Raw genomic sequence first — 27,488 nt, forward strand, 5'->3', positions numbered from 1 at the left:
TTGTTAATCCGCCACTGCCCCCAACTAAAATCTCTCCAGCCCATAATCAAGGATCTACAACCTATCCTGAAGGACAATCCCTCACTCTCACAGATCTTGGGAGACAGGCCAGTCCGCTCTTACAGACAGCCCCCAAACCTACAACAACCACACACCACACAACAAAAACACTAACCCAGGAACCTATCCTTGCAACAAAGCCTGTTGCCAACTCTGTTCACATATCTATTGAGGGGACACCATCATAGGACCTAATCACATCAGCCACACTATCAGAGGCTCATTCACATCTACCAATGTGATATATGCCATCATGTGCCAGCAATGCCCCTCTCCCATGTACTTTGGCCACACCGGACAGACTCTACGTAAAAGAATAAATGGACACAAATCAGATGTCAAGAATTATAACATTAAAAAACCAGTCGGAGAACAATTCAATCTCCCTGGCCACTTGATTACAGACCTAAAAGTCACAATATTACAAGAAAAAAACTTCAAAAACAGACTCCAACAAGAGACTGCTGAATTGGAATTAATTTGAAAATTGGACACCATTAAATTAGGCTTGAATAAAGACTGGCAGTGGATGGGCCATTACACAAAGTAAAACTATTTCCCCATGCTTATTTTTCCCCCCACTACAGTTCCTCACATCTTGTCAATTGCTGGAAATGGGCCATTTTCCACTGCATGCATCCGATGAAGTGGGCTGTAGCCCACAAAAGCTTATGCTCAAATAAATTTGCTAGTCTCTAAAGTGCCACAAGGACTGTTCTTTTTTCACTTTACACAAACCGGCTCAAATACGTTTTAAAAGAAACAAGACCATTGTTTCAGATGTGGATGTGCAATGGCAGGCAAATTTGGTGGATATGCACCGGTTCTCCAAATGCAGCAGCGGTTTTAAGTACATCTTAACAGTGATAGACATTCTATCCAAATATGCCTGGGCCTCAGGCCTAAAAGACAAGACGGGTGTTGAAGTATCCAGGGCCTTTCAAGCTATTTTCAGCAAAGGTCGCGTGCTTCAAAAATTACAAACCGATCGGGGGAAAGAATTTTTAAACAAACCTTTAAGCAGATTATTAAAGTGGCGTGGAGTTCACCATCTTGTTACTAATAATGAAGTTAAAGCAGGGGTTGTAGAGCGATTTAACAGAACTTTAAAAACTAGGATGTGGAGATATTTTACAGCCCATAACATCTTTTGCTACATTGATGTGTTACCTGACTTTAAAGAGTTACAACAAGAATTTCACAGAACTATACATACCAGACCCGCTGTTAACCCTTCAAATTCTTTGAAGGTATGGAAAATGGTTTAAGGAGATGGTTAAAAATAACACCGGTTGTTGCCCCTAAATAATCCCCCAGAGGGGGATTCCACTCACTCTCCCTTTTCACAAATATCACCAAGACAGTGTCGTGGTACAGGCACCGCTCTTGCAACCTCTCTAGGAGGTTGTATAGTTTTAAGCAGGCAAAAGCGGTGGTGAAACAGGCTATGAAGACGTTGGTATTGCCAGAGACAGAGTACCGGTCTTTTGCATGCTTCCAAGAGGGATAGCTCAGTGGTTTGAGCATTGGCCTGCTAAACCCAGGGTTGTGAGTTCAATCCTTGAGGAGGCCACTTAGGGATCTGTGGCAAAAAATTGGTCCTGCTAGTGAAGGCAGGGGGCTGGACTCGATGACCTTTCAAGGTCCCTTCCAGTTCTAGGAGATTGGTATATCTCCTATTATTATTTATTATTATTATTATTATGCAGTTTCATCGTCCATAAACTCACAGGATGAAACCTTGTAATTGAGGGAAAACAGGTACTGAAAAAGTGGAGAAATTGGAGAGGGTCCAGAGAAGAGCAACAAGAATGATTGAAGGTCTTGAGAACATGACCTACGAAGGGAGGCTGAAAGAATTGGGTTTGTTTAGTTTGGAACAGAGAAGACTGAGAGGGGACATGATAGCAGTTTTCAGGTATCTAAAAGGGTGTCATAAGGAGGAGGGAGAAAACTTGTCCACCTTAGTTAGCCTCTAAGAATAAACAAGAAGCAATGGGCTTAAACTGCAGCAAGGGAGATTTAGAGTGGGGAAAAAGTTCCTAACTGTCAAGGTCGTTAAACGCTGGACTAAATTGCCTAGGGAGGTTGTGGAATCTCCATCTCTGGAGATATTTAAGAGTAGGTTAGATAAATGTCTATCAGGGCTGGTCTAGACAGTATTTGCTCCTGCCATGAGGGGAGAGGACTGGACACGATGACCTCTTGAGGTCCCTTCCAGTCCTAGAATCTAGGAATCTAGGAATCTATAAAATCTAAAGGTTTATTCATAAAAGGAAAAAGATACAGACGAGAGCCAGAATTGGTTAAATGGAATCAGTTACATACAGTAATGGCAAAGTTCTTGGTTCAGGCTTGTAGCAGTGATAGAATAAACTGCAGGCTCAAATCAAGCCTCTGGAACATCCCCCGCTGGGATGGGTCATTCAGTCCTTTGTTCAGAGCTTCAGTTTGTAGCAAAGGCCCTCCACAGGTAAGAAGCAGGATTGAAGACAAGATGGAGATGAGGCATCAGCCTTTTATAGGCTTTTCCAGGTGTAAGAACCTCTTTGTCCTTACTGTGGAAAATTACCGTATTTTCCGGTGTATAGGGCGACGGGGCGTATAAGACGACCCCCTAATTTTACAGTTAAAATATAGGTATTGGCCTATACTCGCCCTATAAGACAACCCCCCCTTCCGAGGGGGGGAGCCCAGAGCCTTTTAAATCCCAGCCGCGGCCGGGAATCAGAGGGCTCTGGGCTGCCCGCTGAGGCGGGGATCCCAGAGCCTTTTAAATCCCAGCCGCGGAGGGGAGTCAGAAGGCTCCGGGCTGCCCGCCGCGGCAGGCAGCACAGAGTCTTTTAAATCCCAGCCGCGGCCGGGAGTCAGAAGGCTCCGGGCTGCCCGCCGCGGTAGGCAGCACAGAGTCTTTTAAATCCCAGCCGCGGCCGGGAGTCAGAAGGCTCCGGGCTGCCCGCCGCGGCGGGGAGCCCAGAGCCTTTTAAATCCCAGCCGCGGCCGGGAATCAGAAGGCTCCGGGCTGCCCGCCGCGGCAGGCAGCACAGAGTCTTTTAAATCCCAGCCGCGGCCGGGAGTCAGAAGGCTCCGGGCTGCCCGCTGAGGCGGGGATCCCAGAGCCTTTTAAATCCCAGCCGCGGCGGGGAGTCAGAAGGCTCCGGGCTGCCCGCCGCGGCAGCCAGCACAGAGTCTTTTAAATCCCAGCCGCGGCCGGGAGTCAGAAGGCTCCGGGCTGCCCGCCGCGGCAGGCAGCACAGAGTCTTTTAAATCCCAGCCGCGGCCGGGAGTCAGAAGGCTCCGGGCTGCCCGCCACGGCGGGGAGCCCAGAGCCTTTTAAATCCCAGCCGCGGCGGGGAGTCAGAAGGCTCCGGGCTGCCCGCCGCGGCGGGGAGCCCAGAGCCTTTTAAATCCCAGCCGCGGCCGGGAATCAGAAGGCTCCGGGCTGCCCGCCGCGGCAGGCAGCACAGAGTCTTTTAAATCCCAGCCGCGGCCGGGAGTCAGAAGGCTCCGGGCTGCCCGCTGCGGCGGGGAGCTCAGAGCCTTTTAAAGCCCAGCCGCCCGCTGTTATACCCGGCGTATAAGACGACTTCCAATTTTGGGGGGTTGTTTTTTAATATAGAAAGTCGTCTTATACGCCGGAATATACGGTACAAACAAAATGGAGTTTGGAGTCATATGGAGAAGTCCCTGCACTTTGCTGACTTACAAGGCGCATCTGCCTTCTCTCAATGGGTCAGTTGTGTAACTGATGGTCCTTAATGGGCCATCAAGCAGGCTAGGCAGAGCTCAACACCAACTCGTCTGGGATGTCACCCAGAAGCACAGCACAAGTTTGAAATACAGACAGGATAGAGTCAATATTCATAACTTCAACTACAAAATGACACATGCATACAGACAGCATAATCATAACCAGCAACCCATAACCTGGTCTTAGACCCCTTATATGACCCCCTTTACATAAGATTTGGTGCCACTACAGGACCTTGGTTGCAACCATGTTCTATACGGTCCCAGTTCAAGTCAATAATGTGACACAGACATCTTCCGGTTTGGTCATTTTCTTTAAAACACGGTCAGAGTCTGCACTAAATTGCACAGCATTTATCAAGGTCACCCCTTATGCTAAATGTTCTTGAGTTAGGCACAGACATTGCATAGCATAACCTATGGCAAGAACAGTGTTTAATAAGCTTTCCAAATACAGCTCAGCACACAGGCCCCGGAGCTTGCAGTTTATATCTACTGAAGTCCAAGTCACACAGTCATGGCGCCGTTGGGCTGGCACATCTATGACACGGCCCTCACAGTCTTCAGAAAGCTTTTCCCTAAGGCCGTGATTAAGGACAGCATAAACAGCAACACGTACAATAGTCCGCATTACTTTTTTATGCTCACGACGTGGCACTGGCTCAGTTAGTTCCATGCCAAGCCTCCTAAACTCCTCATAGCTGTCATCCTCGGAGTCCTCTTCAACAATTTGTATCGGCATTGAGCAAAAACAAGGAGAGCCCGGTTCATCTTTGCTGCTTGATGTAACGCTGTCCAGGGCCTCTGGCTCCTCTAGAAAGGCATCATCAAGCTGTCGAGAGATTTTCAGAAAAGAAACAGTGTAAGTTCCCACTGCTTGTTTTTAAACATACACGACCCCCCACCCCCGGTTCCTAACCCCATTACACCCTATCATCAACAGTCACTTCTTAATCATTCATTTACCTGAGCAATGTCTTTTCCATTCACCTCGTTCTCCGATGACTCCCCTGAGCTGCGTTCGTCTTCCACCTCTAGGGGGGCAGACAACGAGAGGCCTTCATGCTCATCGGGGTGCCTCACGAGAATTTGGGTTTCGGGTTCTGGCGTATCCATCAACGGCTGAGTCAAAGAGCCCTCGTGGGAACTGTCGCTGATGTAGCCCTTTCTCCACAAAAGCCCAAAGGCCCTTGGGGCTAAAACAAAGCCCAAAGTGCTCACAGGGGTGGTGAAGGAGTCCATGTTTCCATGATTTCTAAAGCACGTGTTCTTGGTAAAAGATGGCCTCTTCTGCCCCGGTGCTGGGACTTATGGGGTGATAGTGTTGCGCTCTGATTGGCAGAGGGCACTGGGAGGAGTTCTTAGAAGGGTGACACGACCCTCATCTGGGTGGGTCACCCCGCCCTGGAACACCACCAATTGGTCAAATCTGCTCTGGGGGTGGTCCTATGCGGCCGAAACCCATCGCGATTGGTAGAGAGCATTGGGAGGAGTTCTTAGAGGGGTCACACGAGCCACATCCGGATGGGTCACCCCACCCTGGAACACCCCTGATTGGTCAAATCACCTCTTGGGGCAGGCCTATGGGGGCGAAACCCCTCCTGATTGGTAGAGGGCAGGGGGAGGAGTTCTTAGAGGGGTCACATGACACACTTTGCTTCCGGTCATGTGTCCACCTTGACCCCAGAAGTAATACCCCCATGGGTGGAACTTCTGGTGATAGGTGGGCGGGGCTTAAGGGGCCGAGGGGCGGGGTTTTAGGGGTCATGGGGCTGGTTTGGGTTTGATTGATGGTAGGGCCCTAATAGTACTACTGGAAACTCTTAGAGGCCCTTGCCTTCCAAAAGGGGGGCTTTGTAAATTTAGTATCAGCTCTTCTTGAAGGAAGGATTGATTCTTGAACCGCATGAGGTAAAGTAACAAATCCAGTGAGCTAGCCACACCCTCAATCTCATCCAAGCCCCCAGACCCCCCTTCATCTTGGAATCTGGGTTTAAATGTCATACCCCAAGGAGAGTCTCTTATACATCAGTCTCTGTGTCCCAGGACAATGAGCCATTTGTCTCAGCCACTTTAGCCCATGCTTACCAGACCCACTGGATGATAAGGAGATGTTGGAATTTGTGGGCCCCTTCTGTTAGTGGGCCTGCTGGCAGGGTGGGATTCAGTAGGATGGAAACCGGACACCCTTGGAGGCCCTTGCCTTCCAAAAGTGTGGCTTTCTAAATTTAGTGTCGGGTGTTCTGGAACAAGAGTCCTTGGACATTCGGGACTTCACTTTGTGTTGCAGCTTGCTGAAGGTTTGCTTCAGGCACATTAACATCTTTTGGAGAACTTTGCTCCTTGAAGGAGATCGTGTCCTAGCTCTGGAGGCCTTTGGTGACTTTGGGGGAGAACCGTCAGGACTCCCAGTTGCTTTCTCCCCAGCTTGCGAAAGCCCTGTTGTACTCGTAGCAATGGACAGCATCTTTGGTTGCCTGGTGGGAGCCATTTTCCTCATTCCATCCTGCGTCTTGCTCTTGTCTGCTGGAAGGAGCCACACCACCGCTGGCATCATGTGGTTGGATGATGCTGAGGAGTCTCCTGGAGTCCATTGCTGTGGAATTCCATGGGATCTTCTGGGCAAGTCAGCACCTGCAGAGCCAGCTGGTTTCTTCCATCGAAGCTTACTGCACTTCTTGCATATTTTGATTGGCGGCTGGTCCCTGGAGAGCTTTGAATTCACAGTGCCATCGAACCCATGTGAATCCATGATGTCTTGAAGACCATGCAGCTCAGCAGATGTCTCCTTCTGAGTTTTCTTACCCTTCATCTTTCCTGGATGTGCCTTGCGGCACTGCTGGCAAACAGAGACCTGGCCCGCCAAGGGGCGGGAGCTGCTCAACATTTCCGTCAGGTGCTTGATCTGCAGGTCGTGTGCAGCCTGCCCAGCAATGAGAGAGTCAAGGGGGGATCTTGTTAGCTGCTCAGAGCCTGGGGCCTCTGGGGCAACCTGGTGGCTTTGGGTCCTGGGAAGATCTGCCCTGCTCTCACCTGCTTGTGCCCCTGGCCCCAGGCAGGAGCCTTCTCCCAAGGTAACCTTCCTCTCCATGTGCAGCTCCAGCTTCTCTTCAGTCCCTTTGCTGTCACGCACACTGGTAAGGGGCTTTCTCAACTCGCTCCTATAAATCTGGAGTGTCGCTTCGAGTGTCTTCTCTGCTATTGTGGTTCCTGGAGGTGGCGATGTCAGATCCATCCCTGCTGGCAGAGTGCAGCGATCTGGGTTAGTCTGGTTTCCTGCCGCGCTATCATTCCTGCCCGTCTCCATGGTGGTATCTTCCACTGGCGTTGGAGGACGTGTGGAAGAAGAGGAGCTTGTGCTTTGCCTCCCTGTGTGCAGGAAATCGGTCTCCATCTCACTGAACTCCACACTGGCTCCCCTGGCTTGGACGGCGTGAGGCAGCTTTGCCGGGGGCTCTGGATCCAGGGTGAGCAGCCCCCTCTGCATGATGAGATGCTCACGCCTTATGTGGAGTTCGACGGGGTGGGCAGGCTGTTGTCCCATCGTTGGGAATGCCGCTGTCCTGTGCTTGCCTGGCTCCCTAGGCGGGCGGAGTGGCCCAGGCAGGGCAGTCTCTGTCAGGAGGGGAGCATCTCTGTGCGACTCTCTCACCATCTTAGGAAAAGCCTTCATTTGGATCTCAAAGCATTTCTGAGCCACATGATCCTGCAGCTTGACCCCCGGCGTGGGCACAAGCCTGGCCAGGATGGCATCAGGGGATGCCATGATCCTGTGGGCCTTTTGGGGCAGGGCTCCCCAGGGGCAGACACATGGCTCCTGGATCTCCTGTGCATGCTGAGGCCTGGTGTCGGATCTCAGGGGCTTTGGGACCTTTGCCGTAAATCCACATTTGGGCCGATCTGTGTTGAATTCCCATTGCTGCTTGGTGTCCTGCTCACCCAGCAATGGCTCCCCCGGGATGAGGCTTTGTGGTGCCCCCAGCTGGCTCTGCAGATGCTTCTGTCGGATGTTGAAGTCTGAGCCATGGGCTGACATCTGGTCCAGACCTATGTTCTGCTCTCGCCGGTCTCGTCTGCTGTGGGCAGGAGGCCTGGGGAGAGGCTGGGCTTGGATGGGATGAGTGGATCCTTCCCAGCTCGCGACAGTCATGATCTCCCCTGTCTGGCAGAGGGGCTCTGACTGAATCATGGAGCCTTCTCTCAGGGAAAAGGAGCTGGGACTCCAGAGGGGAGAGGTGGTGGATTCCCTAGAGGAGGAGGAGAACTGGCTCATCCCAGATGTCGACACACTCGGCCTGTGGGAGAGAGCAGACAGGGACAGATGGGACACGGCCCTGCTGAGCAAAGGCAGGGCTTGGGCACAGCCTTCCAACAGTAGTGCAATGGGGCAGTGCCTAGGCATGCATTGCACACCACACCCTGACACAAGGACATCAGCTGGGTAACGAAGGACTGAGAGGGGGAGCTGGCACTCATTTTATCTAGAATGATAACCCCTTCGTCACACGCACATGTGCAGCACCTAGCACAATGGGGCCTTGAGCATGACCGGGGATCTACTGCTATTTGAATAGAAAGATTAGCTAACAACAATTGCTTTGGGTGAGGAAGATGTGAGCATGTGTGTGTAACCCTTGCCAGAGGATGTTGAGAAGGCCAAGACTATAAACTATAAAAGGAATTAGATCAATTCATCAATGGCTATTAGCTAAGGTGGGCAGGGGTGGTGTCCCTAGTCTCTGTTTGTCTGCAGCTGGGAATGGGCGACAGGGGATGGATCATTTGATGATTCCCTGTTCTGGCCATTCCCTCTGCTGAAAACTGTCCTCTTCTAATGGCTGATACCCTAGAGACTAACAACTTACTATTGCTCCCAGTTAATGGAGTTTCTCCGGTGGTGGAGGTCTGTGCTATGGTCCTGAAAGTCCTGGCTGATGACTCGTGTTTGGGGTGTATCACGTGGTGTCCCACTCACTGCTTGTCTGGTGCCTACTCTGGGGATGGGATTAGCTCTCGGTGTCAATTCCCCTTCCAATTGTCGCATGTGGTCACTGTCACTCCCACAGTGACCCAGACAGTTCTCCTGTTCACTGCCCCGCCGGTCCATGCCATGCCCTCGGGGGCTGGTAGGGAAACCTGGGCCCCCACTTCACACTGGGCTCCAGGCCAGGGACCCTCAACCCAGCAGTTCTGGGCTTTCCTTTCCCAGCCTGGCCTGCTTCCTACTACTCCTGGTTCCCCTCCTTGCTCTGGGTGCACCAGCTCCAAACACTCCCCCCTCTTCCCAGGGAGGGGCTGCCCTTTCCCAGCTGCAGCCCCTGTCTGGTGCCAGCTTCCTGGCTTGATAGGCCCCATCTATTCCTGCCAGCTGAGCCTGCTTGGATCAATTCCCTGCTCCCCGGCTCTTCCTGCAGGTGCACCCTGTGGAGTTCCTGGGCCTGCCTGGCCACCGGAGCCCCTTCCAGTGCTGTGGGGGGTGGACACCCCCTCAAAGGGTGTCATTGGATTGCTTTGTCTTTCAAACACAGCACGGGCAGGTTCTAGACAGTCGCCTGCTGGCAGCTATCGCCGTAGAGAAGGATTCGATCCTACTCACAACCCCAACTTGTAGTCTCTGCATTTCATTTCTGATCATCCCCCACCTCACTTTCACTGGTCTCTCACCTTGGAAGCTAAAGCCTCCTAGTGACTTTTTCCGTGTTATTTTAGGATCCTGGAGTGTCTGGTTTTCCCTGCTCCCTCCTCTCGACATTCACTCTCCCCTCCCACCCAGCCCCCAGTCTGGTGCCCCCTGGTCAGTTGCCTTACGGCATCAGAACTTCCTCCAGGTGTCTGGCCACGTCCTGTAGCCTTCTGTCAACCAGCCTGAGGCGCTGAGCCAAGGGGAGCTTCTCCAGGGGCACAGGGCAGCTGTGGAACAGAGAGAGCAGGTAGCTGAGTGCAGGCCCTGCCCTCAGGCCCTCTTTTACCCAGAGGGGCGGCACCGAAAGGCTCCCTGTCCCCTTCTCCACTGAGGCAGCCTCCTCCCCTGCAATACCCGGGCCTGGTTTGGGGTTAGCTGGATTGTTAGGTGAGCCCTGTCTAGTGCTGAGGAAGTGAGAGTGTATCCTACTGGCAGCGTGTGTCATGTCCCGCCCACAGAAGCTAATCAACGTATAGGATAACAGCCTACTATAGCTGCCAACTAATACAGCTACCTCTTCAGCTCTAAGGGGTGCTTTATGCTGCAGAGCTGAAGGTCCAGGATTCAAATCCTGCTGGGAACTGCTGCTGGGGGACTGGAGAAGGGGCCGTTACACAAGTGCTGCTGGATCCCTTTCACCCTACTCACTGTACCAGAAAGCCCAGCCTTCCTGCTGATCTCTCTACCTCGCCTGCACGGGGCTGCTCCCAAAAAACATTTTCTCCCCCTCTTGGGAGGGGAGGATGGTCCAGTCCAGTCCAGTCGACACAATCTACCCCACCACCACCGCTGCCCCAGGTTAAATGAACCGTATGATGCTCGAGGAAGGGAATGACCCACGGTATAATGCGTGGGGGGTGGATTAGAGATGGGAACTTCTGCAGGGTGGGAATGAATTGCAGGAGTCTAAAGGAGAAGAGTTGCTTGCGTGGTACCTAGGTCGGGGCAGGGGAGGGATTACTCGGGTGGGGATGAATTGCATGGCGCTAAAGGAGAGGACTGACCCACTGCAGATTCATGGAGGGGGGCATTGCTTACCATGTCCCTAGGGATGCACCAGCCTCCACCAGCTCTTCCTCACAGCACCCAAAAGCTGCCAGAAGTGAGACATAAAGGAGACATTGAGCTGCTTGGTCACCCTCTGCTTCCTAGCACCCTATTGCCCCAGATTTCAGAGGCAGCCTGTGAACGGAGCCCCAGCCAGTGCCTCTGCACGACTCTGGGCACGACTGCTCCTTCGCAGGAAGAGGGGAGGCAGGTCGGGGAAATAGACCCTATTTCTCTGCTTTCCATGGGGCCGGGCTCTGCCACTGCAGCTGTGGGGTCAGGGGCTGCTTACCTTTTGGTTTCTGCTTTTTCTTTTTGTGTCTCCTCTTCCTCGGAGAAGCCTGCCACACACAGAGAAAGCAGCAGGGTTAGAAGAGAAGAGAACTCCTCAATAAATCCGGGAGAACAATGAGCCAGAGGTGATTGCCATGTGGGGCCAGAGGGGAGTTTTTCTTTGTGGAAGAGTATTGCACTATGAGGCCTCCTGGGTAGGCATTGTGCTTTCCTGTGATGCAGACAATATAGGGCACAGAGCACAACCCATAACAGGGGTCACTGGAACAATCCAGGGGTTGGAGAAACAGGGATTGCTGGTACCAGGAGCCTGCAGAGTTTATAAGCATTGAAGGAGAGAGCCTGCAAAGTTCTCTCTCCTGCAGAGATGACAAAACTCTGCAGGTTTTAGGATTGCAGGATATGCAACTAACCCCAGATACCAGGCATGGAATTCAGACCTTGGGGGAGAAATTCGACCTCTGGAAGTTGAAACTAGACAAATTCAGACTGGAAAGAAGGTGTCCATTTTTAACAGTGAGAGGAATTAACCGTTGGAACAATTGACCAAGGTCATGGTGGATTGATTCTCCATCACTGGCAATTTTTAAAATCAAGATTGGACATTTTAATAAAAGGTATGCAGTAGGCATTATTGTGTGGAAGTTCTTTGGCTTGCATTAGACAGGAGGGTCAGACTAGAAGATCCCAATGGGCCCATCTTGCCTTGGAATTTATGAAAAACAACACCTTACACAAGTCTCAGTTTGTCACATCTATGTTTGACATGGCCCAATTTCCATAAAACATTGTTAACCTGCTTTAAATATATTCCCGTCCTTTAATTCTTTATTGATTGATTCCCATATCAGTTTGTCCATTATTTCAGGCTAACTGGCCTATAAGAAGCCAGGCCAACCTCCCGTAGCTTTTTGAATGTTGACAAAACTTTAGCACACTTCCAGCCTTCTGGAATTCCCTCAGGAATCCTAAATTTGTTCAAAAATTGATGTCAGTGGGCCAATAACCTCCTGAGACAGCTCTTTGAGGACTCTTGGGTGGAGATGATCCGAGCCTGCTGATTGAAAAATACTTATGTTTGGTTCCTGCATTCAGCTGGCATCAATCCAGCCTTTCCATCTCTCTAGGAGCCTCACTTACCTCAGATCTGGCGAGCCTCAGCACAGCATAAAAGACAACAAAGAGCAGATAGAGGAGGAGTGAACTCATTTCCCCGGGCTCAGGCACTAAGACACTCTCAACACAGGCACTCTCAAAGCAGCACCAAGTACCCAGGCTACACCTGAGGGCAGGTTGCTGCTCTGGCATCAGGCAGGCGCTGATGTCATCTCTAGGTCACAATGGGGCTGCCCTCCTGCAATCTCCCTCTAGTCTGTGAGGTGTCAATGCTGTACTTAGATCAGGAGATGGGATGGGGCAACCGCCCAAGTGGGCTGAGCTCAGAATAAGGCAGGAGAGAGGGCAACAGGTTTCCCAGGAAAACCCTGGGTCTTTTCCGAGCTCTAGGACTCTCCAGCCCTTAGGCAAGGGACAGTTTTCCCTACCTGTGGGAACTCCTAAAACCCCTGTGACTGAGGCAGGATCTCCCAGCCTGAAGTGAGAAGCAGCCCTAAAGTGATTCTCTAGTGCTACCAGTGCAGAAAAACGTTCATGGTATCGCCAGCCCAAGCATTCCAACACCATGAGCTGGGCCCCACCAAAATCATGAGATTGGCTTCAAAATCATGAGATCTTCAAAAAACATTCATCTGGGGAACTCTTCATTTGCCTTCTGGTGTCTGAGCCGCTAGGGTGCACTCAATTCATGTTCTCCAGCTTCTCTTTGCCACCACGAGGGCTTAAAATTGGCTAACAAATAAAATAAAATAAAATAAAATAAAATAAAATAAAATAAAATAAAATAAAGAGCAGAGATTCTCAGATAAATCACTTGACTCCAGCAGTGGGCGCTTTAAGAAAAGCACCCTATATCATAAGATAATAAAGAGCCCTGCCTCTTATCTAACATGTTCAATCAGTAGATCTCAAAGCACGTTACAAAGGAGGTCTGTAGCATTAGCCCCCTTTTCGAGATGGGAAATTGAGGCACAGAGAAGAGCAGTGACTTGCCCAAGGTCACCCAGGAAGACAATAGCAGAGCCAGGACTAGCACTTAAGTCTCCTGAGTTCCATCTAGTGCTCTCTCCACTAGGCCACAGTGCATTTGAAGTAAGGGGTCATAGTCAATACATTCCTGTAGCGGTTATTTCGGGCTCTTCCAATACCATTGTAATAGAAGTTAGACATTTAGACCTGTGGTCTGTGCTGGTACAGGGGCATCCTTGTTAAAACGAGTTTCTCACAGCAGGTTGCATCTGAGTTCTTGTTAGGCCTGAACACAAGTTAACTGGACCATGTCTCCGATGTCCCCATGGGAAAGTTTAAAAGCCATTGAAGGCCTTGCAGTGCACTGACATACTGGGATTTTCAGAAAGCCTTTGACAAGGTCCCTCAGCAAAGGCTCTTAAGCAAAGTAAGCTGTCATGGGATAAGAGGAAGGGCTCTCTCATGGATCAGTAACTGGCTGAACCATAGGAAACAAAGCGTAGGAATACTGCATGCAGATGTGGTCTCCCCATCTCCAAAAAGATATCTTGGAATTGGAAAAGGTTCAGAAAAGGGCAACAAAAATGATTGGGGGTGTGGAACAGCTTGCATAGGAGGAGAGATTAATAAGACTGGGACTTTTCATCTTAGAAAAGACAACTACAGGGGATAGGATAGAGGTCTATAAAATCATGATTTCTGTGGAAAAAGTAAAGAACTAGATAATATCATGAAAGATAGGTCCATCAATGGCTATTAGCCAAGATGGCCAGGGATGCCCCACCATGCTCTGAGTGTCTCTAGGTTCTGTTTACTAGAAACTGGAAATGGATGACAGTGGATGGATCACTTGATGATTCCCTGTTCTGGTCATTCCCTCTGAAACACCTGGCATTGGCCACTGTCAGAAGACCAGATACTGGGCTAGATGGGCCTTTGGTCTGACCCAGTGTGGCCATTCTTCTGTTACAGCTGTTCAGCCTCCTTGATACCTGTGATGTCATAATCCTGCTCAGTTCTCCAGTCTTCCATGGAGTCTGGATGGAAAGACAGGGTAGATGTCACCTAGTGAGCTGGGCCTGTAAGAGAACCCGTGTTCAGGCAGAGAGGGGCTCCTGGGAGAGCAGAGTCAGGGCTCCGTTAAAGAGCCGGAGACAAGGGCCTGGCCTGAGTGTAACCCACCAAACTTTGATTACACCCGTACCCGTAATAATTCCATTGTACTGCAGGGACAGGGAGCAGGTTCAGTCTGTTCTGACAGCGGAACTCCCACCTGTGGAGAACACCACAAATCTTCACATTGGGACAGCTGGGGATGCCAGTAGCCTGAGTTGCTCCGATGTGGAGGAAAGACACCACAGTGTAGTAAAGCTGCTCAGACTAAACAAAAAAAAATCCTTCTGTTAATAAGACGACAATCTGTGGGTTAACTAAGACGCCTCATAAATCGAAACATGCTCTTATCATTACAGCAATACAGCACATACCAGTCAAAGAAAAATAACAGTATCTAACATACAGATTTCTTCAGTACTGAAAGGTACACGGGCCACTAATCCTATGCATTGAAAGCATGCGCTGCTTATTTGGCATTTATGTCCTCACACCCTCCTGAGCTGACCAAGCAGCAAGCACTCTGTTCTTTGAATAGGCTGGGATCCTTCTCCTGGCAGTTATCTGCTTGCTGCAGGTAGCCAAAGCAGGCCTGCGAACATCAGCCCTCGGGGCAGAGATCTTCAGCGCCCTTCCGATATGGCCGTCTCTCTCTGGGGCTGGCTGAACTGGTGGAATAGGTTGGCACCCTCTTTTTTTTAAATTTGGGAGTGGAATTGGCCCTCCACCCTTGGTGATGCTCTACTGAGCATATGTGACCCAAAGCGCCCTCTAGTCACACCCTGCATGTGATGGTAATAATCTTTGTACAAAATATGCCTTGTGAGGTACCATTTGAAAACTAACAACTCTCTGGTCAATCAGATCACGATGCAACATTACATAGAGAGTTATGAGTTGCCCCTGTACGACATTACTTGTGAAAACCCGACAGCCCCTCCCAAGCAAACGCTGGTAAAGAGGTCTGTCCTAAACAAAGGAATGGGGGTTTAGATAAGCAGCAAACAGGGTCATTAAGACAGCAGGGGAAGGAGATGGTAGTGAACAGAGCAATTTACATTTCAGCAAATGCAAGTGGGGGGAGGGGGAAGGGAGAAGAGCAGGAATAATGTTGATAGACCTTGGTTGCTGGCAGGCAGGATCCAACCTGGGACTTCTGGAGCTTCGTGCATGAGCCTCTGCTGCATGAACTAAGAGCCAACCAGCTGTTAGCGAGGGCTGTAGAGCAGACTCATTGAACTGCCTCTAAATGGTCTCGGTGCCACTAGACAGGACAGAGCACCACCCCCAGGAGGTGTGTGGGTTACAGACTTCCCCTCGCTGAGGAAGCACGTCCCGAGCTCAGAGACTTCCCGGTTGAAATCCCAGACGAGCCCCCACATGTAACATTGACAGACCCCGGTTGGTGGCGAGCGGGACTGAACCTAGGGCCTCTTGAACTTACTGCATGAGTCTCTACCGCATGAGCTAAAAGGCTGCAGCACAGACTCATTTTCTCTCTCTCTCATTAAGTGGTCTTGGTGCCACTTGATAGGACAGGACACCACACCCAGGAGGTGTGTGGGTTACACACGGAGCCTTCACCACCAGACTTCAGGTCGCCTTCCTCACAGCTTGGATAAACTCTGCTTTGAGGGGATCCTTTAGAACAGTGGCTCTCAACCTTTTCTGTTGTGTATTTGGTTGTCATGGTTTTTGTTCCTATGGCAACTGAGTTAGGTTATTAGGGGATAGCCCAGCCAGCTTCGGCCGGTTGAGTGAGCTCTGTGTCTGTAAATAAAATGGTAGTTTTGTTAGCTGTCTGCTGTCTGGCCTCAAGTGATTTCTTCCTAAACCGGCTGCCCCCAAGGATATAACCTTTTCAGTCTACTGTGCCCCTTTCAGGAGTCTGATTTGTCTTGTGTAGCCCCAAGTTTCACCTCACTTAGAAACAACTTGTTTACAAAATCAGATCTAAAATACAGACGTGTCACAGCACACTCTTACTGACAAATGGATGACTGTCTCCTTTTGTCTGTATGAAATTTTAACCTGTACTTATTTCATTAGTGCTTGTTATGTAGCCTGCTGTAAAACTAGGCAAATATCGACAGGAGTTGATGTGCTCCCCAGAAGACCTCTGTGTACTGTAGCCCTGAGGATTAATCTGTTGGTCTGTATAAAATGTCTTTTTGATAAAAGTGTGTAGGCTGCATAGATTAATAGAATTTGCAATAGCTGTAAACGCAAGATACCTAGAAACTTCTAGACCAGACATCCTGGCCTATTTCCTCTGTGACGCTGAAAGCAACCTTTAAGACCCTTACTCAGAAAAGTGATAATAGGAAACAAACCTACGCAAATTGTCTAGGGACTTTCTGAATATCTGCTAACCTTTCACCTAGTTAGGTGCAAAAGTAGGGTATTTCTGCCCACAAAATACAACAAGTCTACCACAAGATACGTAGATAGTTGTCATTAATACGTATACAAAGGTCAGCCTATGAAAACAGGTACCCTCACCTTTCCATGGGGAAAGCCAAATTTGGGCATAAGAGGAAGGATTTCTCCCTATAAAAGGTGTGATAATCCACCATTAGGGCAGGCGATACACCCATCCTTCTATTCTCATCGCCTCACCCTGCCTACACCTACGAAAGCTGTCAACTAATGATAAGTCGTAGTGTTCTGTCCTTTCACAGCTGTAAGTATGAAATAATTCTTAATTTCTACTTCACCTCTAAAGCATCTATGCTAAGAAGGGTTTAATTCATAACCAGTTTCTTTATAACTATACTTCCTCTAGCAGAGGTGTGAAATTCACTCTAGTACTATTTGCTGCAAAGTGCATTAGATATCATATCATATCATATCATATCTCTTAAAGAACTGTGATATTTTGTAACTTTGTAATCAAACTGCTTTTAACATTTTACATTTACTTCTTGTTTTATTGGTTTTAAATAAAAGGTCTTGTTTGTCTAAACTTTGTCTCAGTCCTAATTCCTGTTATACCCCAATCTCCTTGTATTAAATTCTGTGAAGCCTGATTCAAGACGAACTTTTATCTTCTGATCACACATATTGGCGAGCCATACCCATATTATTAATACTTATTAATTATTACTAACATTACTAATTAATTAGAAAATTAATTATTACATACAACCAAATTAAGTGGATAAATTCCACTGTCCCTACTAACCCTCCCCAAATCAGGCAACAGACTGGCGAGCCGCCAGGAGGAGATTTGAGGAGTGTGACAGGAATCCAGAGATATTTCTGGACCCTTTGGAGAATTTTTCTTTGAAACGTAAGTAAATAGTTAACTTCAGTACACTCTGGAACTCTTAAACCAGAGACACCTTCCTGTGATTATTGTTGCTGGCAGTACGCCCAGTATTTCCGTTTTGTATTGTGGTTATACATCCGAAAGGTTTTTACTTTCACTTTTGCCTAAAGGATTTTAACTGTATTAGCTAACTGAATATTAAAGTAATAAAGTTTAAAAGTGATATATGTGCACAGAAAGGGGTTTTTATATGTTGAAGAAGTTAATGAATGGTACCGAATAAAATATTTGCAGTAGCACAGGATCCGGTGACCCACACTAGTGGTGGCGGGGAGTTAATAAAGCAAGGTATTCATAGCCGCCAGAAAGGCCGCAATCAGTCAGAACTTGAATAGTTCAAAGATACCTTATCTTAGTCCCATTAACTCTTCCGGACTGCACCTCTGATCCGTCTGCCTCAGTATTCCCCGATATTTGGCAGGTCCCGACAGAGGGGAAAGACCTCTCGATCTGCTATAAGCCATCGAGAGAAGAGAGAAAAGAGTATCCCCGCTCCCTCTATTTACTTGGGACTTTTATTATATAGTGCTTAAACCGGTCTACAAGGGGTATTATCCTGTTGTTTCTGTGAAGGGACGCCTTCTATATCAGAGTAAATCGACAGAGGATAGATTCTAGTGAATATACTAGACTATACTAGATTCTAGTGAATATACTAGGAAAAGAAAGAGATGAATTCTCTATTTCGTAGTAAGAGTGTTAAAAGTGAAGATAGAACAGGAGTGGAGTGTGTTGGAATTTCTAGCAGTTTAGCTTTGGAAAACTTTGCTAGGAAATATATTCAGGAACATGGTGGAGGTTTGGAGCAGCTGAGAAATAGTGGAATGATTTCTGAGCAGAGAAACCCGTGGGGTTTTGTGAGTAATGTATTTGAGGATGAAACACAGCAGAAAAAGAAGAGAGCTAAGGTGGTGAAGGGAATAGCTGTTGAATGCTTGCTTGTAGCTTGTAGTTCATTGGGAAAGAAATTGGATAAAAAGATGGAGTTACTCAGGGAAGTTCAGCAGATGCTAGTAGCCTATAGAGTAGACCGCGGTCGGCTGTTGGAAAAGATTAAAGAACTAGAAAAGGGAGAAAATATAGCAGAGGAGGTTGAAGAATTGATTCCCATCCCTATTGGTATGGTAGATCCGAGAGAGGTAGAAAATCCTATTGGACCAGTGACTAGAAGTAAAACAAGAGAATTAGCTCAAGCAGACACAGTACCTTCCGAAGCGAATTTGCAAGTTGAATCTGTGGAGTCAGAAGAAATTGGCAGTGCAGCAGTCACTGACAGTCTGCCGATAAGAGACGGAAGTTCTGAAGTGACAGTTCAGGAGGCGGAGACAAGTGTCACTGTCAGTGAAGCAGTTAGTGACACAAACAGAGAAGCAGAGAAAGAGGAAAAGATCTCTACTTCTGTAGAGACAGCTTCTGTGAGTGTACCTTTAGAATCGGTCATTGTTCAAGGGTTAGAAGAGGCTGTATCACAAGTAACACAGGTAGCTAATGCATGTGATGTAGTGATCTCTAAGTTACAAAGAGAGCTACAACAACAAGCAGGGAATAGAATTCCTGCTCCTCCACCCAATGTTACATTAGCACCATATAGAGTAGAAAATCCAGTCCCTTTGGGTGGACATTTATTGGCATTCGGGCAATCAACATTGCCTAGACTCCAGGAATTTCGTGGGTCCTCTGCACCCCCGTGGTATATGCTGGTATCACCTAGTGTATCGGTAGAACGCCCTACCACGCCAGACTTTAGTGGACTAAGGGATGTCCTGCGTCAGTGTGGAGACACTTTGAATGTAAGCCATAGACATTTCATGGAAAATTATCCTAGATATCCAGGATTATCTCCAGTGGAAAGTTTTGATGGTTCAGATGAGGAAAATGTGAATCCAGGTAGAAGGAGGCAAGGAATAGAAATTGTAGATTTAAGCTCAGATGAAAGCTCAGATGAAAGCTCAGATTCAGATCCAGAAGAAGGAACTGCAGGTTCCAATTCTGATTGTCCTGTAGCAGTTGTTACAGATATTAAAACCTTAGACCTGGTAGCAAAGCAAGTAGGAATGATGGAGGATTCATCAGTTGCTATGCATGCACAACGTGTGCAGGAGACAGCAAAAGTGTTTGGCTTACCAAGGGAGGATTGGGTTAAAATCTTACAACTCACAGTGAATCGAGCATTGTGGAGTACTTTGCCACTTAAGTTTAGGGTAGGAGAGAAAACTTTTCAAGAGACAGTAGCCCTATTGGAACATAATCAGCACCCAGGGCAAGCTGGAGTAGCAATTCTGTCTAACTTAAAGCAGAAACCTAATGAAACTCCACATCAGTTTCATTTGCGGTTAAGTGCAGCTTGGCGGAGTCATATCAAAGAGGAAACAGATGAACTGCCATATATCAGTCTGTTAGTTAATAATTCTCTTCCTCAGTTAAGAGAAATGGTTAATATGCATATAACTGATGATATTTCTTTAAAAAGAACATTAGCCTTGCTGGCTAAAGCACATGCACAGGGAGGCTCTAAATTAGGTCGGCGTGGAGCCCCGGTTGCAGTACTTCAGGAACCACAAACTAATCCTACGGTGAGGATTGAGGGACCTCAACCTCAGCCAGGATTAGGACGAGGAGTTCCTAAATTTCCTAAGTATCAACGTTGGCAAAATGACCCTAACCCACGTAATAACCCTGGACCTTCGAGTGGCCAGGCCCCTCGACAGGGTTATGCGTTTGGATCCTATGCAGGAGCCCGGGATCGTGTTCCTTTCTTTTCAGATGCTGCACAGAACAGTTCACGTCTGCAGAGACCCAAATCACCGCCTTTGCACAAAACTGAGGACTCAGTTGTGAAAATGTTTAAAACAGTGCAACAGACGCTTGAGGCTCAACGACGGGCTATCCGAGAACTTCATGCCCGTGTGAATGAGCTGATGATGATGGAAGGCCAAGGCTCAGCAACCTTGAACCGTCCAGTGGCCTCCGTCGATCCATCCCCTTTTTCCCAGTGGACAGCCACTCCTCCAGAATTGGCTGCCTCTGAGGAGATAGAGGAGGAACCCCTTGATTATCTGACAGCATATGCTGCATGACTACAAACAACCCCAAGTGTAGTCATAACCCCTTTAGGCAGAGATACAAGTGGAAGACCCACAATATCTGCAGTGATAGAGGGACTAGACAGGAATCTCATCATAGATACTGGAGCAGCAATCAGTATTCTCCATGTCGAGGATCCTAGATCCTCTCCTCTATCATCAGGATGTACCAAGACACTTGCAACCTTTGCAAGTAATCAGGTTACTACCACACTTTCTACACCCCTTGAAGTACAGATAGGTCACCTAAGAAAGAATCATACTTTTGCATTAATGAAGTTAGCAGACCCAAAGAATTCCTTATTGGGAACTGATTTCTTATACAAACAGGGATGTGTTCTTGATTTGTGTAACCAATTATTGTGTCTTTCAGTAGAACAGGAAAAGGATGACTCTCCAGTAGTCATACCTGAGTGTGGCATGGTATCTCCAGTGGAGGACTTTGAACCTGAAGGGTATGATTTGGACGAAATAGTGGCTAAACATGCAGATGCCTTTGCTAAACACAAACATGACTGTGGATGCATGGCCGTCACTATTGTTGTGGAAGGAGGAGAAATTTCAGCCCAAAAACAGTATCCTTACCCAGAACAAGCAAATCCATACATAGAAAAGACTATTAAGTCTTTGTTGACACAGGGAGTACTACAAAAATGTACTTCCACTGCAAATTCACCTATTTGGCCTGTTAAGAAACCAGATGGTTCGTGGCGTCTCACAATAGACTACAGACGCCTAAACCAGGTCACACCAACTAAATTGGTACAACCCAAAATACCAGATTTAAAAGACATGCAAAAATTAGATAAGGACATAATAAAAGTAATTCTAGAGCTTTCCAAAATAGACAAAGAGGGATCACTAACAATAGACCCTTTGTACAAACGACATGAACAGCAGTTATAAGTCGTAGATGGAGTTCTCATGTATACAGGAGGTCCTTTCCCTGTGTGGGTAGTTCCAGCTCACCTACGAAGGGAAATGATGTACATGGTCCATGACACTCCTACAGGAGGACATCAGGGAGTGGACAAAACTGTCCAACGTCTTGCATCTGTAGGGTGGTGGCCACTTCTTAGGATGGATGTGCAACAATATTGTGAAAATTGTCTGGCATGTGCCCAAGCTAATCCTACTCCATCCAAAAGAAATGCGCCACTAAGATCCCAGGTGTATGAAGGTCCGTGGATGGCTTTGCAGATTGACTTTGTAGGTCCTTTGCCAAGGACCCAAAGAGGTAACCAATATCTATTGGTGATTATCGATCCTTTCTCAAAGTGGATAGAGGCATTTCCTCTTAAAGCCAATACTGCAAAAGCCACTGCCAAGGTCTTGGTAGAACAAGTCTTCTCTCGCTGGGGGATCCCTGCAAAGGTAGAATCAGACCAGGGATCACATTTTACAGGACAGTTCTTTAGGGATTGTCTTAAATTGATGAGAGTCCCGCAGAGACTACACATCCCATACAGGCCACAGTCATCTGGGATGGTGGAACGAACCAATCGGACTATAAAAGTGATGTTGAGGAAACTGGTTGATGCCAATGGACGTAACTGGGACACCCTCATGCCTTTAATTTTAATGGCATTAAGGGTGACACCGGCTGCATCTACTGATAAAACACCTTTTGAAGTGATGACAGGCCGAACAATGAGATTACCAGAACATTTAATTTGGCAAGCTAGTGGCACTCAATTAGAGGGAATAAAAATGGATACCTACCTGCAAAATCTGCAAAAACATTTAAATCACATTCACTTGCAGGTAGCTGCTAAATTGGGAAAATCCAGACGTAAGGCAAAGGCTTACTTTGACAAAAACCAGAGAGAGAATACTTGGGAGGTAGGAGACCAAGTAATGTTATTGTCATATAAGTCACCAGAACATGGGTTGTGTAATCGATGGATTGGTCCTTTCCAAATCATTGATAAACTCAGTTCAGCAGTATATAAGATCAGAATAACAGGAGGAAAGCATAATAGAGACAAGATTTATCATGCTAACCAGTTAAAGCTGTATCGATCGTCCAGGTCGCAGGAGCAACTTCCTCCTCAGGACTTAAGTGATCAGACGAAATCGCAACAATTGGAGCCCAGCAGTTTGCAACCATGAAATTGACATTGACATTTTTGACTTATTACACCCTTATTGTTGCTCTAAGGGTAGGACTATGCCAAAATCTTAAATCTGAAACCGAACTATTGCAACCCTAGGAAACCAGACGACCAGATCGTACTCAGTTGTCTGAGCCCAAGCAACAGAACATACCAACAAAGAAGGAACGGACTATTATACTTAATCCAGAACTGGTCAACAACCCGATTCAACAGGTTAAGGGAATTCGGGGGGAGGATGTTACTTTTGAATATCAATTGTGGAAGTAACTGCACTACCCTCTAGTGGTTGGAAAAAGATGTGTTAATTGCTTTTAAAGTTAATTGCTTTAAACAATGATCAGAAAAGAGATCAGCATTTGGGGAAAGAAATTATATGTTCTGCATATGGGGAATATGTTGTAAGCACAATTACTGATGCATTGCGATCCTTAAAATTAGGAGAAGTCCCTGACTTAATTAAGGATGAACAACTAATAAGTTGGTATTGTCCTAAATGTTTTCAGAAGCTGGAAAAGGAAAGATCCACTTGTTTGGATGCATGCCAGCATTTGTCAGTGGGTGCTATGAGAGAGATAGGATCTGTGACACCTCACCCCAACCGAGACAGTTGTTCTCTTACAAAAGATTGTATGATGGCACGGTCTTTGTATGTCTCATTCATGGTCTCGTTACCAGTGTTTGACCCAGACAGAGATGTGTACAGGCAATTGGCTGCTATCCATTCTATAGGTCACCTCGAAGATGACATCTACAGGGAACGCGTTAATGCACCTCCCCTGGTAGTCTATCACACTCCAACTCAGACTTGGATGGTACCACAGATGGCCTGTTGTTCTGAAAAAGGACCCCAGTATATCTGTAGGTGTAATGTGTTTGAAACAGACACTGTTTTGTGTGGACTGCAGGGAGAGAAAGCACAGAATTCATCATCGTCATGCCTGGTGAGGCTGACCACATGGAAGACTCCGATGGAGAGGGTGACCTATGCTGGAAGGAACCAATTTTGCGTGGTTACCAACCAAAAGAGGTACCAGTATGGTCCCTTGGAGTGTCCTGTCACAGAGCCAAATTTCTGTTTTACCCCAAAGCAACCCACGGTAATAGGAAATCAAGTTATTTCCCCTATTCCTATTTTTGAGAACATTACCATTATTCAGTCTAACCCTGATTACCAGAATTTAACTATTCAAAGCACACCTACTTTTCTGGCTTATATTCCACCATTAGGGTTGCAACTGAAATCCTTAATGACTCGTAAAGAGACTCACCTCATTCAAATTACTAATAATATGGATGAAGCCCAACAAGTTATTACCCAATTAATGAATGAAGGGAATGAGCCTGCAACAACTTCTAAAGAAAAATTCGGATTAGAAGTATGGATAATTATCCAAGGAATTGGAATTGTGATTAATTTCCTTATATTAGGTTATATGCTGTATAAACGCAACAAACCCAAGCCAAAAACTAGGCAGAGACCTAGACAGACACCCAGACAATCACCTAAACAAATGCACAGACGAGCACCATCTGGGGATAAAGATGAATATATATACATGGTGCCCATTCCTGATACCTACCAAAATTTGCCCAGGTATGAAACTAAAAAGGGCCCCACAGATGTTAAGTCCTAGGTGACGGGGTTTCTTTATGTAAACCACCCCGTCAAAGGGGGGCGTGTAGCCCTGAGGATTAATCTGTTGGTCTGTATAAAATGTCTTTTTGATAAAAGTGTGTAGGCTGCATAGATTAATAGAATTTGCAATAGCTGTAAATGCAAGATACCTAGAAACTTCTAGACCAGACATCCTGGCCTATTTCCTCTGTGACGCTGAAAGCAACCTTTAAGACCCTTACTCAGAAAAGTGATAATAGGAAACAAACCTACGCAAATTGTCTAGGGACTTTCTGAATATCTGCTAACCTTTCACCTAGTTAGGTGCAAAAGTAGGGTATTTCTGCCCACAAAATACAACAAGTCTACCACAAGATACGTAGATAGTTGTCATTAATACGTATACAAAGGTCAGCCTATGAAAACAGGTACCCTCACCTTTCCATGGGGAAAGCCAAATTTGGGCATAAGAGGAAGGATTTCTCCCTATAAAAGGTGTGATAATCCACCATTAGGGCAGGCGATACACCCATCCTTCTATTCTCATCGCCTCACCCTGCCTACACCTACGAAAGCTGTCAACTAATGATAAGTCGTAGTGTTCTCTGTCCTTTCACAGCTGTAAGTATGAAATAATTCTTAATTTCTACTTCACCTCTAAAGCATCTATGCTAAGAAGGGTTTAATTCATAACCAGTTTCTTTATAACTATACTTCCTCTAGCAGAGGTGTGAAATTCACTCTAGTACTATTTGCTGCAAAGTGCATTAGATATCATATCATATCATATCATATCTCTTAAAGAACTGTGATATTTTGTAACTTTGTAATCAAACTGCTTTTAACATTTTACATTTACTTCTTGTTTTATTGGTTTTAAATAAAAGGTCTTGTTTGTCTAAACTTTGTCTCAGTCCTAATTCCTGTTATACCCCAATCTCCTTGTATTAAATTCTGTGAAGCCTGATTCAAGACGAACTTTTATCTTCTGATCACACATATTGGCGAGCCATACCCATATTATTAATACTTATTAATTATTACTAACATTACTAATTAATTAGAAAATTAATTATTACATACAACCAAATTAAGTGGATAAATTCCACTGTCCCTACTAACCCTCCCCAAATCAGGCAACAGTACCCCGTTCCCCTGGTTGACAACCACTGCTTTAGAAGAATCGGCTTCCAAGACTCAATGGACTAGAAAAGAAAGGGGCAGACAACCCCACATTCTTTCACCTAAGAGAACAAAACCACCAGCACCTTTGGGCCCCTGGAAGAGAGCCTGAGCAAGGGGAGAGCCAGTCACCATTTTGCTGGGAGACTGTGGCTGAGAGAAACCATCCTGAACAGAGCCTGTGTGAAATAAGGCATACATTGATATTGGTGAGAGTAATTAATCACTGGAGCAATTGTAGTGGATTCTCCATCACTGACAACTTTTAAATCAAGACGGGATGTTTTTCTAAAAGATCTGCTGTAGGAATGATTTTGGGGAAGTTTTCTGGCCTGTGTGATACAGCGTTCCGGCCTTGGAATCTGTGAACGCACCTTTCAAAGGGCAGTCTGGGTTAGTAGACTATTAAACACATGAGGAAACTGACGTACAGAGAGGCGACTCATCCAGGTTCAGGCAACAAGTCAGTGGCAGAGCTGCAACTGCACTGAGGTTTCCTGACTGCCCAGCCAGTGCTCTGCCCATTGGAACACACTGTCTCCTCGATAGTACATTATATTCCCTGAAAATAAATTCTGAAGAAGGAAAGGAGAGCAGTCACGACCCAGTACATTCAGACATCACAAGTTAGGCCTCCCAAATCATGAGATTTTAAAATTATCTGGGGGATTCTTTTGATTTGCCTTATACTTTCTGAACCATTGTGTGGGGGGTGTCACATTTTGAACATGACGGGCTAGACATTTACTATTTTTTAAATGAAAGTGGAGGTTCTTGTGTGCTCGGGGGTGGCCCCACTCCGGGGTACTCTCTCCGCACCGGCCGCTCCCCTGACCCCTGATCAGCACATGAAGTTCAAACCAAATACAATTTATTAAACAGCAACTGTAAGGAAACCAAGGAAAAATGGAAGAGGGTGAAGGGGAACAAGGGACCCGCCCTGTGGGCTCGGGGGCACCACACCCGGCGTCTCTGGGACGTGAGGGCAGGTCACAGCCTGTTCCTCACACTCCCGGCTCCCTCGCAGGCCTCAGGCTCTAGCCAGCCGGGCCCTTCTCCCCAGCATTGCCCACCCCCCGGTCAGGGTCACGTTCCCTCCCCCCGAGTCCGGCCTGCGTTTCTGGGGGCGTCTCCCTGCGCTGGGCCCCTGCCCAGGGCCCCCCTCGCTCTCCCCAGCCACTCCCCGCGCCCGGCTCCAGCGTGACCAGCGCCCGCAGTCCTGGCTCTGGCCCCGCAGCTCCCCGCTGCAGCTTGGCCCTGGCTCCCTGACGGCGCGGCTGGTCTGCGCTGCCCCAGCTCCCAGCTGCTCCAGCTCCCCTGTCTCTGGCTGCTGCTCTCCCCTTAGCTCTGCCCCGCTCGCCTCAGGCAGCTCCCCTCACACGGAGGATGGGATCCTGGGCTCCTGGTTCCCTCATTGGCCGGCCTGCCCTGTCAATCAAGCTCACCTGGAGCGTTGGCATTTCCCCCTTGGTCCTGGGTCTGTCAGTCTCAGGATCCTGATTTCCCTTCCTCCATTCCCCTTTCTCTTGGTACTGGGAGAGGCCAGCCAAAAACCCCACCAAGTGTCAGTGCGGGGCAGCAGCCCCATCCTGCTGGCCTAGAGCCAATCTTCAGAGCAGGCCCCCTGGACTGAACTGGAAATTGGGATTCAAAACGCACATACGTCCAGCGCCTAATGCTTTGAGCTCCAAACAGTTCTTAGATCTGGCTGAGGTTCCACCCTCACAAGCTCCTCATCCACCCACCCTCCAGTCCCTCTTCCGAGTGCACGGGCAGCCCGGGGCTGCACTGACAATACCTTCAGACTCAGACCAAAGGGCTATCCAGCCCAGTGTCCTGGCTTCCGATAGTGGCCAGTGGCAGGTGCCCCAGAGGGAGTGAACCTAACAGGCAATGATCAAGTGATCTCTCTCCTGCCATCCATCTCCATCCTCTGATGAACAGAGGCTAGGGACACCATTCTTACCCATCCTGGCTAATAGCCATTTATGGACTTAGCCACCATGAATTTATCCAGTTCCCTTTTAAACATTGTTATAGTCCTAGCCTTCACAACCTCCTCAGGTAAGGAGTTCCACAAGTTGCCTGTGCGCTGCGTGAAGAAGAACTTCCTTTTATTTGTTTTAAA

General features: G+C 47.6%; 1 protein-coding gene across 1 annotated transcript in view; it reads right to left on the reverse strand.

Moving 5' to 3' along the window:
* Window positions 1–5,974: 5,974 nt before the first annotated feature.
* The window catches only part of LOC123363101, a 42,657-nt gene continuing 21,143 nt past the window's right edge, over window positions 5,975–27,488 (reverse strand). The window contains exon 5 of the mRNA XM_045003860.1: window positions 5,975–8,105. Coding sequence (XP_044859795.1) covers window positions 5,975–8,105 — 2,131 coding nt within the window. The remainder of the gene's footprint in view (window positions 8,106–27,488) is intronic.

Source organism: Mauremys mutica, chromosome 1 (assembly GCF_020497125.1).
Source record: "Mauremys mutica isolate MM-2020 ecotype Southern chromosome 1, ASM2049712v1, whole genome shotgun sequence".
In the NCBI taxonomy this organism is placed as follows: Eukaryota; Metazoa; Chordata; order Testudines; family Geoemydidae; genus Mauremys; species Mauremys mutica.